The following is a 17327-nucleotide window of genomic DNA, read 5'->3' as shown; positions in this document are numbered from 1 at the left end:
TAATTTTTGTGAGTCTAGTTTCATTCTATCACATGTGAATATCCAATTAGCCCAATACCATTGACTGAAGAGACTGTCTTTTCTTCCTTTAGCAATTTTTGTTCCCTTGTCCAACATTAGATGTCTGTGTTTGGGTTTATTACTGGGTCCTCAGTTCTGTTTCACTGGTTAATTTGTCTGTATTTATGCCAGTACCATACTGTTTTGATGACTATAGCTTTATCATATAGCTTGAAATCAAGAAGTGTGATGCCTCTTGCTTTGTTCTTCTTCCTCAGGATTTCTTTGGCGATTTGGGATCTTTTGTGGTTCCATATGAATGTTAGCAGTATTTTATCTACTTCTGTAAAAATGCCATTGCACTCTTGATAAGGATTGCATTGAATTTACACATAGCTTTTGGTAGTATTGACATTTTACAGTATTAATTCTTCCAAGCATGAACATGGGACAGCTTTCCATTCATATGTGTCTCTGATTTCTTTCATCAATGTCTTATAGTTTTCTTAGTAGACATCTTTCACCTCCTCAAATTTATTCCTAAGTATTTTGTTTTTGATGCTATTGTAAATGGGAATGATTTTTCAGAAATTTGTTGATAGCATATAGAAGTGCTACTGATTTTGTATGTTAATTTTGTATCCTGCAACTTCATGGAATTCACTGATTAGATAACACAGATTTTTTTTTTTTTTGAGTTTTGGGATTTTCTGTATACAAAATATTAGCTGCAAATACAAACACCTCTGCTTCTTCTTTTCCAATTGTGATAACTGTTATTCATTTTTTTTTTTTTTGCCTGATTATCCTAGCTAGGACTTCTAGTACTATGTTGAATAGAATTGGTGAGAGTGGGGACTATTGTCTTGCTCCTGATCATAGAGGAAAAACTTTCAACTGTTCAACATTAAGTATGAATGTTAACTCTGAGCTTGTGACACATGGCCTGTATTATACTGAGATAAGTTCCTTCTATGTGTAATATGTTAAGAGTTTTTATCACAAATGAATGTTGAATTTTGTCAAATGCTTCTGTGTCTGTTGAGATGATCATATGATTCTTTTCTTTCATTCTGTTAACGTGATGAAGATTTGCTACTTGCTGAGAATAGACTGGTAGGACTGCTGTCTTAGTTCCCTACCTAAGTGGGGCTGTAGGAAGTGTTCTGTGGTTGTCTGGATTCTCTAATCAGGCTTACCAGATGATCAGGACTGCAGCAGAGCCACTGGCTTTGCTCTGGAACCTCTCAGCCCTGTGCACCACCTCTTTGCACATTGTCCCTGGGCTGCATTGCTTCTAAGAGTTTTCACCAGTCCTCCCAGGCAGGTGGGGTCAGAAGACACTCTTGACAATGGGTGGGGCTAGGTACTAGGTTCTTTGCCTGAGTGGAAGGGAGTAGGTCACTCCAGGCTACTCTCAATTCTCAGGAAGGCTCTCCAGTTGGAACGGGCTGAGATTTACCCTCAGCCTAGACTATGCATTAACTCCCTTGCCAGCGTGTAGCACAGGAATATTCCACTGATACTGGTTTTGCTCTGGGTGCAATCAACTCCCCCCACACATCTCTCAGCTTGAGTGCTGCTGGGCTATACTGCTTCCAGGATTTGCCATAAGCCCTTCTGGTCAGAAGGGGCAAGAAAACACTCTTCACTGCAGGTAGGATTGTGATTTAGCTCCCTTGCTGGGCATGGGCAAACCAGGCTCTAAGGTCAGCAAAACTCCTTTATGGATCTGAATCAGGCAGATCTGTACCTCACCCTGTTATCTGATCAGAGTTCCCCCATGACTTGATCCTGCAGATGAGTAAAACCTCTGGTTAGGATTAGTCCTTGGACACTGCAGGTATAAATTTGGTCTGCCAAAATCTGTATGCAGATTGTTGCAAGCCCCTCCCCACTTCTCTATCACAATCAGATACCTGGTGGTTGAGCCCCATTGATTCCCCTGCAGTCCCTTTGGTGTGAGATCAGAGCACATGCTCCCGCAAAGCAACTGAGAATGTTAGGGTGCTGCAGATTGTCTCCCTGGGCTTTCTTTTCCTACTAGAGTAATAGGAGGCTCAGGAGAGACTTCCCTACATGGTTCTGAACAGATGTGGGGGAAGGACAATGCAGTCACTGTGTAGCTGCATCTCTTACCTTTCTATTTTTATTATGTTCAGTTAGCCAACATATAGTATGTCACTTGTTTGTGATGTAGTGTTCAATGATTCTGTAGTGGCAATATAACACCTAGTGCTCATCACAACACGTGCCCACCTTAATATTCTCTTACCTTTCTAATGCCATCTGTCTTGGTGTCTGTGGTGCAGGGGTTTCTTCAGCCCTGAAGAACCCAGAAGCCCCATGATCTAGGCGTCTCTCAGTGGTGTCTTATTCTTCAATATTGTTGGTTGTTCTTCCTGTGTGTGGGGACAAAGTCAGCAAGAACCTATATTGACTTCTCAGTGAGATCAGAATGTGGTAGGCTTTTTAAAGAACTCTACTAAACAATATGACCAAATTATTTTCATTAACTTTAATTAGTGATGATCAATCATATAAGCCCCTATGCCATATCTTAAAAAACAAGGCACAAAAATGAAGAAGATATAGGGGCTCCTGGGTGGTTCAATAAGTTAAGTGTCTGCCTTTGGCTCAGGTCATGATCTTGGGGTCCTGGGATTGAGCCCCGTATCAGACTCCCTGTTCAGTGGGGAACCTGGTCTTCCCTCTTCCTCTGGTGCTCCCCCTACTTGTGCTCTCACTCACTCTTTATCAAATAAATAAAATCTTTAAATAAAATGAAAAATGTACAGTTTTCAAGGAACTTTTTAAACTCTGGGATGAATAGACTGATAATGTAAGGCAGTGCGTGATAAGGAGCTAGAGGTGGTTGATTAGTGCTCTTTAGTCTGAATGCAGAAAACTAGTCAAATTCGTGGCTTCAAATGGAAAAGTCGTGATTGTATGTCTATTATTTTAGAAATTAAGTGATGGCTAAGATTTCCAGCCTAAGATGTGGATGGGATTACCAGAGATTATGGCATACTATCCAGTTATTCCTGAGTGTCTGAGCTTTTTCAAAGCAGGTTGTTTTCTCAAAAAAAAAATGTCAGTTTTGCAAGGCACAATGCTTCTTTTTTATTTCTTATTCCTTAGTGACATCTTTTCAGGGAAGAAGCAACAGTTGTATGCCCAAGGCATCAAAACAAAGCAAACAAACAAACAAACAAACACCATCTTAAAACAGGGGACATGTGGCGATAGCAGCATAAGATTCAAGGGTTTTAGCTAATAATAAAGTGAAATTAAATGCCATGCTTTATAGATTAATTCAATCTTTTTTATTATTAGAATTATCATATTCAGAATAAAGAAGACAATTCTTTTGATCTACTCTACATTTGCAGATGACACTAAAAATAAAAACACCAACCTAAGGGTATTAAGTTTTACAACACCGAAAATTCCGACTAAAGCAACCTGATCCTCTTCTATATAAAGGGGATTCTTGGAATGGCTAGTAATGACTCAGAGCAATCCCAAAGTCTTCCAAATCTGATTGATATATTTTATAGGTTATATGGACCTATGTTTGGCATGAGGTGACTTCTTACTGAAAAAAATACAAACTATGAGACAATCAAATCAGACACAGGTGACCGAATTCCTCCTTCTGGGACTCTCTGATGACCCCCACACGCAGAAGCTGCTATTCATTGTATTCCTGGGTGTCTACCTGGTCACCGTGCTTGCAAATCTGCTTCTCATGTGCCTTGTGCAGGCTGACTCGCGGCTTCACACACCCATGTATTTTTTCCTCTGCAACTTATCTCTGGCTGACCTCTGTTTTTCTACCAACATCATTCCTCAGGCCCTAGTCCACCTGCTATCCAGGAAGAAGGTCATTTCATTCACACGTTGTGCAGCTCAGCTTATACTCTTCCTCATTTTTGGATGCACACAGTGTGCCTTTCTGGCAGTGATGTCCTATGATCGGTATGTGGCCATCTGCAACCCTCTGCATTACTCTAGCGTCATGACTTGGAGGTTGTGTGTCCAGCTGGCTGCAGGATCATGGACCAGTGGCATTCTGGTGTCTGTGGTGGATACCACTTTTGTATTAAGGCTACCCTATCGAGGCAGCAATAGTATTGCTCATTTCTTCTGTGAGGCTCCTGCACTGTTGATCCTGGCATCCACAGACACCCGCACTTCAGAGATGGCCATTTTCCTCATGGGTGTCGTGATTCTCCTCATACCTGTTTCCCTAATTCTGGTGTCCTATAGCCACATAATAGTGACTGTGGTGAGGATGAAGTCAGCTGTGAGGAGGCTCAAGGCATTCTCTACCTGTGGCTCCCACCTCCTGGTGGTCATCCTTTTTTATGGGTCAGGAATTGTGACCTACATGACACCAAAGTCTTCCAAAGAACAGAAAAAACTGGTGTCTGTGTTCTATGCAATGGTGACACCCATGCTTAATCCCCTCATCTATAGCCTGAGGAACAAGGATGTGAAGGGAGCTCTGAAGAAAGTAGCAACAAGGAATTTCCCATGCAGGCTTCATATCCGCCAATGACTATAGAAATCTCTTAGCTTCCTACCTCTATGATTTGTTGAGTAGTTCCTAAGGAAGTTCGTAATATGTTAAGATACTCATCCTTGGACCTTGTTGCGGACCTACCCTCCATCTTACATTAATTCATGGACTAATAGAACTAGGGTCTCCTTCCTTCTTAAGTCAGAGTTAACACATAAGAGTTAGGAAATCCTGGGATGCCTGGGTGACTCAGTTGGCTAAGCCACTGTCTTCAGCTCAGGTCATGATCCCAGAGATCCGGGACTGAGTCCCACATTGGGTTCCCAGCTCCATGGGGAGTCTGCTTCTCCCTCTGACTTTGTCCCCTCTCCTGCTCTCTCTCTCTCTCTTAAATAAATAAATAAAGTCTTTTTTTTTGGTTAGAAGTTTTTTTTTTATATAATTTTTTATTTTTTATAAACATATATTTTTATCCCCAGGGGTACAGGTCTGTGAATCACCAGGTTTACACACTTCACAGCACTCACCATAGCACATACCTTCCCCAATGTCCATAACTCAACCACCCGCTCCCTACCCTCCTCTCCGCGGCAACCCTCAGTTTGTTTTGTGAGATTAAAGAGTCTTTTATGGTTTGTCTCCCTCCTGATCCCATCTTGTTTCATTTATTTCCTTCCTACTCCCCAAACTTCCCACGTTGCCTCTCAACTTCCTCATATCAGGGAGATCATATGATAATTGTCTTTCTCTGATTGGCTTATTTCACTAAGCATAATACCCTCTAGTTCCATTCATGTCATTGCAAATGGCAAGATTTCACTTCTTTTGATGGCTTCATAGTATTCCGTTGTATACATATGCCACATTTTTATCCATTCATCTGTTGATGGACATCTAGGTTCTTTCCATAGTTTGGCTATTGTGGACTTTGCTGCTATAAACATTCAGGTGCATGTGCCCCTTTGGGTAACTACATTTGTATCTTTAGGGTAAATACTTAGTATTTATCCTAATACTGGGTAATAGGGTAGCATTGTTTTCAACTTTTTGAGGAACCTCCATGCTGTTTTCCAGAGTGGTTGCACCAGCTTGCATTCCCACCAAGAATGTAGGAGAGTTCCCCTTTCTGAAGCCAGTGGATGTTTTTGAGTATTCTTTTATTATTTTCTTTCTCACCAGAATATAAATTCCCCAAGGTAAGAAATTTGTCTATTTTCTTCAATGCTGTGTCTTCAGGGCCTAAAAAGGTTCTAACACATACTGAATGTTGATTAAAAATGAGTAAAATAAGTCAAGCAGAGAGAGTCAATTATCATATGGTTTCACTAATTTGTGGAGCATAACAAATAGTATGGAGGTCATGGGGAGTTAGAGAGGAGAAGGGAGTTGGGGGAAATTGGAAGGGGAGGTGAATCATGAGAGACTATGGACTCTGAAAAACAATCTGAGGGGTTTAAAGTGGTGGGGGGTGGAAGGTTGGGGTACCAAGTGGTGGGTATTATAGAGGGCACGGATTGCATGGAGCACTGGGTGTGGTGAAAAAATAATGAATACTGTTATGCTGAAAATTTAAAAAAATTTGAGAGAATATATAATCAAATGTAAAAAAAAATGTACTGAAACTGTGAGTTAAAAAAAATGAGTCAGAGAATGAAACAAAAGTCTACCACTTATTATTACCATTGTCATAAGTTTACCTTGTAAGCAGAAAGATCCTTAAAAGTTTCAGGTAGAGTTTGAAAAAATAGGTAATGTAAAGCAGGAAGTTATAAAAAGACATGGTTGAGGAAGTTCAAGAAAAGTTAAAACAAGTACAGAATGCAAACTGTAGTGTTGTCACTACAACTGTCAACCTTCAGATCAGCTCCCAATTTGTGTCAATTAGCAGTATCCTCAGATATGTTGTCCCCCAGTTTTATGGACCCAGGCCTATAGAAGTTCTCCTTCATTGCTCATGTTGTTTCATTCAGAAACAGATCCTAGTAAAGTCCAAAATTCTAGTGGATATATCATGGCTTTTAGAATGAGCAGGCACCAAAACCCATTGAGGAATTCTTTTTTCTTTCCTTTCTCCTTGCATTTCACTCCTTTGGTCAGTCATAGTTTCTGAGGGCCCAAGATCCTGTTTTGTTTTTGTTTTTTTTTTAAAGATTTTATTTATTTATTTGACAGAGAGAAATTACACTGAGAGGCAGGCAGAGAGAGAGAGAAGGAAGCAGGCTCCCTGCTGAGCAGAGAGCCCGATGTGGGACTCGATCCCAGGACCCTGAGATCATGACCTGAGCCGAAGGCAGCGGCTTAACCCACTGAGCCACCCAGGCGCCCCCCAAGATCCTGTTGATGGCTCGTTTTAGTGCAGTCTTCACTTCACTATTCCTTAAACTATAGATGAGGTTCAACATGGGAGTCACCACTGTGTAGGCAAGTGATAGCGTTTCCTTGCTCTCAGGAGAGGTGCTGGATTGGGTTGGAAGTACTGTAGGATGGCAGTGCTGTAGAAGAGGGAGATAACCAGAAGGTTGAGCACGTGGAGAAGGCCTTGTGTTTCCCCTCAGCTGAGGACATCCTGAAGACAGGGGAGAGGATTTGGACAGAGGACCCCAGGATCAGCAAGAAAGGGGAGAGAATAAATAAGACAGTGGCTGTCAGAGCCTCCAGTTTAAACAGAAAGGAATCAGCACACACCAGTGCAAAGACAGGGCGGCTGTCACAGAAAAAGTGGTTCACTCTGTGGGGCCACAAAAGGGGAAGCTGAAAATCCACGTGGTGGAGCCACCCAGCTGCCCCATGTCCCCATTACTGTCTTAAGCAAATTATAAATATCTTTTCACTCATCCGCACAAAACACTGTAAGATAGAGATTATCATCCCCCAATTTTTGGAAATGAAAATCTGACAAAGCTGAGCCCCAAGTTCAGATGACTTCTTATTTGTACCACTGCTGTTCACTTAAAGCTTCAATACTCAGAGGGCCATTAGTAGGTTATTTCAGAATTATGGATGATATTTTCCACGATTGGGGATAGGGTATGTGCTATGAATTGTTTGTGATGAGGCTGACCTTTATACAAGTTATATTAAAGTTGCTAGGCGAAATAAAAATTTTGACTTGTAAGTATTGCCAGTAAATTAGTCTCAAATTAGTCTCTGTTCTACAGCCAATTAAAGAGCAGAGAAATGGAAAAGGCACAGAGTAGGAAGGAGAAGGACCAGACTTTCTCTCACATCTTATTGATATGATGTTTCTATTTGCCTTCAGAGATCCACTGAAGCACTGACTCTGCTGTGTAATCGAGCAAGGTAATTTTCAGGTTGCAGTCACTTTACTAAAGGTCCAGATATTTCTTAAGGAATAACCTTGTAAGGTTTCTCTCAATATGTGACTTTCACTAAAAAGGTAAAGGATTCTGAAGCTTTCTGGGACTTGATCCTTGAGATGCTTTGCTACAACTCTTTGCTACAACATCTCCTTGAGATGTTTGCTACAACTCCATTTCCATGTAGCATCATGACATCCAGATTTTTTCTTTAAAAAAAAAAAAAAGAGAAAACTTACTAGAGCCAATATGTTTCCTAGACCACATATTACTCAGCAAATTTTTATTGATGATCTAATATGTGGCAGATACTGTACTAGCAGTAGGGAATACATTAGTAATACAATCAGATGAGGATATCTTAATGCCCAACTGAAACATTCCCTGTGCGATGCTATTGTATCTCTTCACTCCACATTCTGGGTCCTACACGTCCTCAGAATATTGTATTACGTTGATCATGAGTTACACTGGTCAGTCTGAATCTGTACATAGTCAAGACATTAGTGGAGGTGATCTGGTGTCATAGGCCATTTGTCAATTTTTGGTTTCTGATCATTTGAGTACCCTTTCCATATGTATAGTCGTCTGGGAGTCTTGGGCTAGTTGGAGCCTCTATCCTCCATAGACACCAAATCCACTTCAGATTCAATGTCTTTGTCTTCACTGCAGCTAGCATGTAACTTGGACTCAATCAATCAGATACTCCCAGTCTAGACTCTGTAATAGGAGCTAGTGACATGAAAAAGCAAGGACAGCAAACTGTTTCTATTTTCAAAATAGACTTTATTTTGTAGATCAGTTTTAGACATATAGAAAAACTGAGAAGTACCCTGAGTTCTTATATACCCACTTCACCCTATTATTGACATCTTACATTATAATTATGATATTTGTTACCACAAAAAGAAAATCAACGTTGACACACTATTACTTTTTTGAAGATTTTATTCATTTATTTGAGAGCATGAATGTGCTAGAGGGAGAGAAAGAGAGTGATAGAGAGGAAGAGAGTGCAGGGGGAGGAGCAGATGGGGAGGGAGAGAGAATCCCAAGCCAACACCATGCTGCATGTGGATATTCACATGGGGCTGGATCTCAGCACCCTGAGAACATGACCTGAGCTGAAACCAAGAGTCAGATGTCCAACCAACTGAGCCACCCAGGCACCCCCTGATCCTTTATTATTAAGTTCATACTTTATTTGAATTTACTTTGTTGTTTTTTCTTTTCTTCTCTTATATCCCTTCTCTGATCCAGGATCCCACCCAGGATGCCACATTGTATTTATTTGTCATGTCTCCTTAGGCTCCTCTTGGCTGTGACAGTTTCTCAGACCTGTTTGTTTTTTTTTTTTTTTTCATTTTTTATTTTTTATAAACATATATTTTTATCCCCAGGGGTACAGGTCTGTGAATCACCAGGTTTACACACTTTACAGCACTCACCAAAGTACATACCCTCCCGAATGTCCATAACCCCATCCCCCTTCTCCCAACCCCCCTCCCCCCGGCAACCCTCAGTTTGTTTTGTGAGATTAAGAGTCACTTATGGTTTGTCTCCCTCCCAATCCCATCTTGTTTCATTGATTCTTCTCGTACCCACTTAAGCCCCCATGTTGCATCACCACTTCCTCATATCAGGGAGATCATATGATAGTTGTCTTTCTCTGCTTGACTTATTTCACTAAGCATGATACGCTCTAGTTCCATCCATGTTGTCGCAAATGGCAAGATTTCATTTCTTTTGATGGCTGCATAGTATTCCATTGTGTATATATACCACACCTTCTTGATCCATTCATCTGTTGATGGACATCTAGGTTCTTTCCATAGTTTGGCTATTGTGGACATTGCTGCTATAAACTTTTGATGACAGTTGCAGTTAAGAAGTACTGGTCATATATTTTATAGGAAGCCCACATATTAGAATTTGTCTGATGTTTTTCTCATGATTAGCCTGAGGTTATGGGTGTGTGTGTGAGGGGAGGATCACAAAGATAAAGTGCTATTTCCATCATGTCCTCTCAAGGGTACATACTATCAATATGACTTATCACTATTGCTGTTAACCCTGATCGCCTGACTGATGTAGTGTTTTTCAACACACAATTTCTTTCTTTGTTTTTCTTTCAGTGGCAGCAGAAGCACGGAATCCAGATTTCCAGCCTCAGCGAATCAAGCTCCAGCTGCAAGACCTGAGCTGATAGCGTTGGCAGAGTAAGGTGCGCCATCTAGTGCTGAGTGGCGGTGATGTTCTCATCACACCCAGTCCATAGGATTTTGGCCTGTGTTGCTGGCTGCAGGACCAGAATGACCATTATTTCAAGATTTTTCCTTCTAGCTTAAATCACACATAGTCGGCCTCTGTTACTTGCAACGAAGAACCATAATCCTTACATTATATTCATTATTATTTTGGGGTGTATGCTTGAAATTTTTTCTTTAGATGCTTTCTGGCTGTTCATTCCTTTTCTCCTTCCATAGCATAAGAGAGCATGTCTGGGGTTTTTGCTTTGTTTTCTTTTCTTTTGTTTTGAGAGAGAAAGCAGCTTTTATTAGTAGTGTGAAAAAGACCCACAGGCATCTTTTTCGATGGAAGGAATGGAAGAATAAGTCTCTTAACATTTCAGTTATCCATTGCTATATAACAAACCATCTCAAAACTCAGTGCCTTAAAACAGTAAACATTTTGTATTTCTGAGGATTCAGTGGTTTTAGAATTTGGAGTGGGGATGGCAGTTATTGGTAATGGGAATATTAAAGAAATGACGGTGGTGCAGATGGCTGAAATCATTGGAGAAATGAAGATCAAGGAATTCTGAGAATGCAGAGTAGTTGAATATTTCATTTTATGTGAAAATTAGAATATTTAAGATCTCTAACAGGAGTAGTGCGTTGGGGAAAGTTTCACTGATCCAGGGATTACAGTCTTCAAGGAAATGGGAGAAGTGACCGAGGAATCTAATTAAAAAAAAAAAAAAAAAAAAAAAAAGCTCACAACCCCATTTTCTCATCCCTATCTCTTTCTTCTTTTCCCTCGTGGTGAAACTTCTCTAAATTAGTCTCCAAATCTTCTGTTTACATTTCCTTACTTTTTCTCCTGTTACTGAACTAGATAGATCTCATTTAGATCACCATGGCAGTCAAGTCACCAACTTCACCTACTAGTATTTTGTCCTGGTCTGTATCACTTCAACTAGCACATGCTGTTTGTATGAGATTGTTCTCTGATCATCACACCCCAGATTCGAATTGTCTATTGTAGTGCAGCTCCAGTAATTTTAAAAGGGTAGTAACAGGGGCACCTAGGTGGATCAGTTGGTTAAGTGTCTGTGTTCAGCTCATGTCATGGTCCCAGAGTCCTGAGATCAATCCCTAGTCAGGCTCTCTACTGAGTGGGAAATCTGCTTCTCCCTTTCCCTCTCCCTCTTACCCCTGCTCATTCTCTCTCTTTCACTTTCATTCATAAATAAATACACACATACATGCAATCTTTTAAAAGAAAGGATCACAACAATGTAAAAATCTGTTTTGAAACACAGTATATGTCAGTCATTGTTCTGGGTATTTTGGATACACTAGAGTCAGTAAGATACAATGAAATAAGAGCCCAGAGAAATGGGCTTAAAATGAATGCATGGATGCATGAATTAAAGAAATAAGAAATTTAGCTGCTCCATCTTACTACATTGGGGCGCTCTTCTACTGTAGAATCAGTAGTTCCTGACTACTGAGGTCTGTTGTTCTTGGCCTCATATCTATGGCAACTATAGGATGGTTATCATAAAATCCCCTCTAAACATGTGACTGAATAAAAGTTTTTGTAAAATAGGCAAGTGGCTGTCAGCTAGAATGTTTGGACTAAGGGTTTATGAAACCTGAAGTGGAGCCCAGAATCTACCATTCTAGAGACATTGAGCCACACTGAGATGTGGTCACAGGCCTCTAAGCCTATGGAGGGGTCAGCCTCAGGTTGGTGAACTCCAATTTTAAAATCTTAATTTCTTTTTTGGTTTTGGAAGAGGTATTCACTGGGTGAAGTGGGCTCCTGCAAAGGAGGATGGCCAGAATGAATACAGGGAGCCAAAGCATGTTAGATGAGGGAACTTTAATGAAACAAGTGGCTGGTTGGCTGTGAGAACTGAATTAGGGCATATACAGAAACTGACTTCAGTGAGTCGTGGTATAGGATACTGAAAACTGTTCTAGGACTAAAATTAGAGAAAGTGGGTTGAAGATACAGGAAAACTGATTTTGCCTGATCATAAGGAAGATCTTTGTAACAGCAAAGACCTATCTATAGTTGACCCTTGAACAATGCAGGTGTGGACTGCATGGGGCAACTTATATGTGGATTTTTTTGGATACAGTACAGTGCTGTGAATGCATTTTCTCTTACATTCTTCTTACGAACATTTCCTTTTCTCTAGCTTACTTTATTGTAAGAATACAGTATACAATACACATAACATACAAATTGTGCGTTAATCGACTATTTATGTTATTGGAAAGACTTCCAGTCAACAACAGGCTATTAGAAGTTAAGTTTTGGGAAGTCAAAAGTTGTTTGAGGATTTTTCAATATGTGGGGGTTGGCACATGTTGTTCAAGGATAACTTATAAGTGAAAGGGAATGATCTAAGAGAGTAGGGAGCTATCTATTCTTGGTTAGGCCAATGCTGGGTAATTACTCAATAGAAGTATTGTGGAGTGGTTTAAATGTTTGGACCTATGTTTGAGTTAAATGACAGTTAACTTCCCCTTTAACCCTCATAGTCTATGTTTCTATGAAATGTGGGACGATAAGATAAAATACTCATTTTTTTTGAAGCTTTCAGGAGAGAACATTATGTACTAGAAAGTATTTTGCTTTTGTATCATTTTACAAGCTGAAATGCTCTGAACCATGTATGATCCCAGTTTTAAAGATTCTTAGATTTATTGATTGTTTTTGTCAGAGATGGGTCCTAGGACATCTATGTATGACTGGGACAGCTAAACCTGAAATGTCTCTGATGTTAGAATCATGTATACAACTCATATTAGATGTTATTTCAAAATAATCTAGTTTAAATCTCTTAGATTCAGTTACGATCATGTTTAAAACATATCCATGTTAGCTGACATAAATACAAACTCCAGTATAACACTTTATGTGTTTTTTTTTTTTATACTTTTTTAATTTTTTATAAACATATATTTTTATCCCCAGGGGTACAGGTCTGTGAATCACCAGGTTTACACACTTCACAGCACTCACCAAATCACATACCCTCCCCAATGTCCATAATCCCAACCCCTTCTCCCAAACCCCCTCCCCTCGGCAACCCTCAGTTTGTTTTGTGAGATTAAGAGTCACTTATGGTTTGTCTCCCTCCCAATCCCATCTTGTTTCATTTATTCTTCTACCCACTTAAGCCTCCATGTTGCATCACCACTTCCTCATATCAGGGAGATCATATGATAGTTGTCTTTCTCTGCTTGACTTATTTCGCTAAGCATGATACGCTCTAGTTCCATCCACGTTGTTGCAAATGGCAAGATTTCATTTCTTTTGATGGCTGCATAGTATTCCATTGTGTATATATACCACATCTTCTTGATCCATTCATCTGTTGATGGACATCTAGGTTCTTTCCATAGTTTGGCTATTGTGGACATTGCTGCTATAAACATTCGGGTGCATGTGCTCCTTTGGATCACTACATTTGTATCTTTAGGGTAAATACCCAATAGTGCAATTGCTGGGTCATAGGGCAGTTCTATTTTCAACATTTTGAGGAACCTCCATGCGGTTTTCCAGAGTGGCTGCACCAGCTTGCATTCCCACCAACAGTGTAGGAGGGTTCCCCTTTCTCCGCATCCTCGCCAGCATCTGTCATTTCCTGACTTGTTGATTTTAGCCATTCTGACTGGTGTGAGGTGATATCTCATTGTGGTTTTGATTTGTATTTCCCTGATGCCGAGTGATATGGAGCACTTTTTCATGTGTCTGTTGGCCATCTGGATGTCTTCTTTGCAGAAATGTCTGTTCATGTCCTCTGCCCATTTCTTGATTGGATTATTTGTTCTTTGGGTGTTGAGTTTGCTAAGTTCTTTATAGATTCTGGACACTAGTCCTTTATCTGATATGTTGTTTGCAAATATCTTCTCCCATTCTGTCAGTTGTCTTTTGATTTTGTTAACTGTTTCCTTTGCTGTGCAAAAGCTTTTGATCTTGATGAAATCCCAGTAGTTCATTTTTTCCCTTGCTTCCCTTGCCTTTTGCGTTGTTCCTAGGAAGATGTTGCTACGGCAGAGGTCGAAGAGGTTGCTGCCCGTGTTCTCCTCAAGGATTTTGATGGATTTCTTTCGTACATTGAGGTCCTTCATCCATTTTGAGTCTATTTTTGTGTGTGGTGTAAGGAAATGGTCCAATTTCATTTTTCTGCATGTGGCTGTCCAATTTTCCCAGCACCATTTATTGAAAAGGCTGTCTTTTTTCCATTGGACATTCTTTCCTGCTTTGTCGAAGATTAGTTGACCATAGATTTGAGGGTCTATTTCTGGGCTCTCTATTCTGTTCCATTGATCTATGTGTCTGTTTTTGTGCCAGTACCATGCTGTCTTGATGATGACAGCTTTGTAATAGAGCCTGAAGTCCGGAATTGTGATGCCACCAACGTTGGCTTTCTTTTTCAATATCCCTTTGGCTATTCGAGGTCTTTTCTGGTTCCATATAAATTTTAGCATTATTTGTTCCATTTCTTTGAAAAAGATGGATGGTACTTTGATAGGAATTGCATTAAATGTGTAAATTGCTTTAGGTAGCATAGACATTTTCACAATATTTATTCTTCCAATCCAGGAGCATGGCACATTTTTCCATTTCTTTGTGTCTTCCTCAATTTCTTTCATGAGTACTTTATAGTTTTCTGAGTATAGATTCTGTGTCTCTTTGGTTAGGTTTATTCCTAGGTATCTTATGGTTTTGGATGCAATTGTAAATGGGATTGACTCCTTAATATCTCTTTCTTCTGTCTTGCTGTTGGTGTAGAGAAATGCAACTGATTTCTGTGCATTGATTTTATATCCTGACACTTTACTGAATTCCTGTATAAGTTCTAGCAGTTTTGGAGTGGAGTCTTTTGGGTTTTCCACATATAGTATCATATCATCTGCGAAGAGTGATAATTTGACTTCTTCTTTGCCGATTTGGATGCCTTTAATTTCCTTTTGTTGTCTGATTGCTGAGGCTAGGACCTCTAGTACGATGTTGAATAGCAGTGGTGATAATGGACATCCCTGCCGTGTTCCTGACCTTAGCGGAAAAGCTTTCAGTTTTTCTCCATTGAGAATGATATTTGCGGTGGGTTTTTCATAGATGGCTTTGATGATATTGAGGTATGCGCCCTCTATCCCTACACTTTGAAGAGTTTTGATCAGGAAGGGATGTTGTACTTTGTCAAATGCTTTTTCAGCATCTATTGAGAGTATCATATGGTTCTTGTTCTTTCTTTTATTGATGTGTTGTATCACATTGACTGATTTGCGGATGTTGAACCAACCTTGCAGCCCTGGAATAAATCCCACTTGGTCGTGGTGAATAATCTTTTTAATGTACTGTTGAATCCGATTGGCTAGTATTTTGTTGAGTATTTTCGCATCTGTGTTCATCAAGGATATCGGTCTATAGCTCTCTTTTTTGGTGGGATCCTTGTCTGGTTTTGGGATCAAGGTGATGCTGGCCTCATAAAATGAGTTTGGAAGTTTTCCTTCCATTTCTATTTTTTGGAACAGTTTCAGGAGAATAGGAATTAGTACTTCTTTAAATGTTTGGTAGAATTCCCCCGGGAAGCCGTCTGGCCCTGGGCTTTTGTTTGTTTGGAGATTTTTAATGACTGTTTCAATCTCCTTACTGGTTATGGGTCTGTTCAGGCTTTCTATTTCTTCCTGGTTCAGTTGTGGTAGTTTATATGTTTCTAGGAATGCATCCATTTCTTCCAGATTGTCAAATTTATTACCGTAGAGTTGCTCATAGTATGTACTTATAATAGTTTGTATTTCTTTGGTGTTAGTTGTGATCTCTCCTCTTTCATTCATGATTTTATTTATTTGGGTCCTTTCTCTTTTCTTTTTGATAAGTCGGGCCAGGGGTTTATCAATTTTATTAATTCTTTCAAAGAACCAGCTCCTAGTTTCGTTGATTTGTTCTATTGTTTTTTTGGTTTCTATTTCATTGATTTCTGCTCTGATCTTTATGATTTCTCTTCTCCTGCTGGGCTTAGGGTTTCTTTCTTGTTCTTTCTCCAGCTCCTTTAGGTGTAGGGTTAGGTTGTGTACCTGAGACCTTTCTTGTTTCTTGAGAAAGGCTTGTACCGCTATATATTTTCCTCTCAGGACTGCCTTTGTTGTGTCCCACAGATTTTGAACCGTTGTATTTTCATTATCATTTGTTTCCATGATTTTTTTCAATTCTTCTTTAATTTCCCGGTTGACCCATTCATTCTTTAGAAGGATACTATTTAGTCTCCATGTATTTGGGTTCTTTCCAAACTTCCTTTTGTGGTTGAGTTCTAGCTTTAGAGCATTGTGATCTGAAAATATGCAGGGAATGATCCCAATCTTTTGATACCGGTTGAGTCCTGATTTAGGACCGAGGATGTGATCTATTCTGGAGAATGTTCCATGTGCACTAGAGAAGAATGTGTATTCTGTTGCTTTGGGATGAAATGTTCTGAATATATCTGTGATGTCCATCTGGTCCAGTGTGTCGTTTAAGGCCTTTATTTCCTTGCTTATCTTTTGCTTGGATGACCTGTCCCTTTCAGTGAGGGGAGTGTTAAAGTCCCCTACTATTATTGTATTATTGTTGATGTGTTTCTTTGATTTTGTTATTAATTGGTTTATATAGTTGGCTGCTCCCACATTGGGGGAATAGATATTTAAAATTGTTAAATCTTCTTGTTGGACAGATCCTTTGAGTATGATATAGTGTCCTTCCTCATCTCTTATTATAGTCTTTGGCTTAAAATCTAATTGATCTGATATAAGGATTGCCACTCCTGCTTTCTTCTGATGTCCATTAGCATGGTAAATTCTTTTCCACCCCCTCACTTTAAATCTGGAGGTGTCTTCGGGCTTAAAATGTGTTTCTTGGAGGCAACATATAGATGGGCTTTGTTTTTTTATCCATTCTGATACCCTGTGTCTTTTGACAGGGGCATTTAGCCCATTCACATTCAGGGTAACTATTGAGAGATATGAATTTAGTGCCATTGTATTGCCTGTAAGGTGACTGTTACTGTATATGGTCTCTGTTCCTTTCTGATCTACCACTTGTAGGCTCTCTCTTTGCTTAGAGGACCCCTTTCAAGATTTCCTGTAGAGCTGGTTTGGTATTTGCAAATTCTTTCAGTTGTTGTTTGTCCTGGAAGCTTTTAATCTCTCCTTCTATTTTCAATGATAGCCTAGCTGGATATAGTATTCTTGGCTGCATGTTTT

The 17327-nt window shown here is 39.8% G+C and overlaps 1 protein-coding gene across 1 annotated transcript; it reads left to right on the top strand.

Moving 5' to 3' along the window:
* The first annotated feature begins 3616 nt into the window (after positions 1 to 3616).
* Positions 3617 to 4564, top strand: LOC131838094 (olfactory receptor 2D2). Its single transcript, XM_059183815.1, has one exon. It carries the CDS (start codon positions 3617 to 3619, stop codon positions 4562 to 4564), a length of 948 nt encoding a protein of 315 aa, XP_059039798.1.
* Positions 4565 to 17327: the final 12763 nt, after the last annotated feature.

Source organism: Mustela lutreola, chromosome 1 (assembly GCF_030435805.1).
Source record: "Mustela lutreola isolate mMusLut2 chromosome 1, mMusLut2.pri, whole genome shotgun sequence".
NCBI lineage: Eukaryota > Metazoa > Chordata > Mammalia > Carnivora > Mustelidae > Mustela > Mustela lutreola.
Note: the sequence above shows the minus strand (reverse complement) of the source record. Positions and strands in the feature narration are given on the sequence as shown.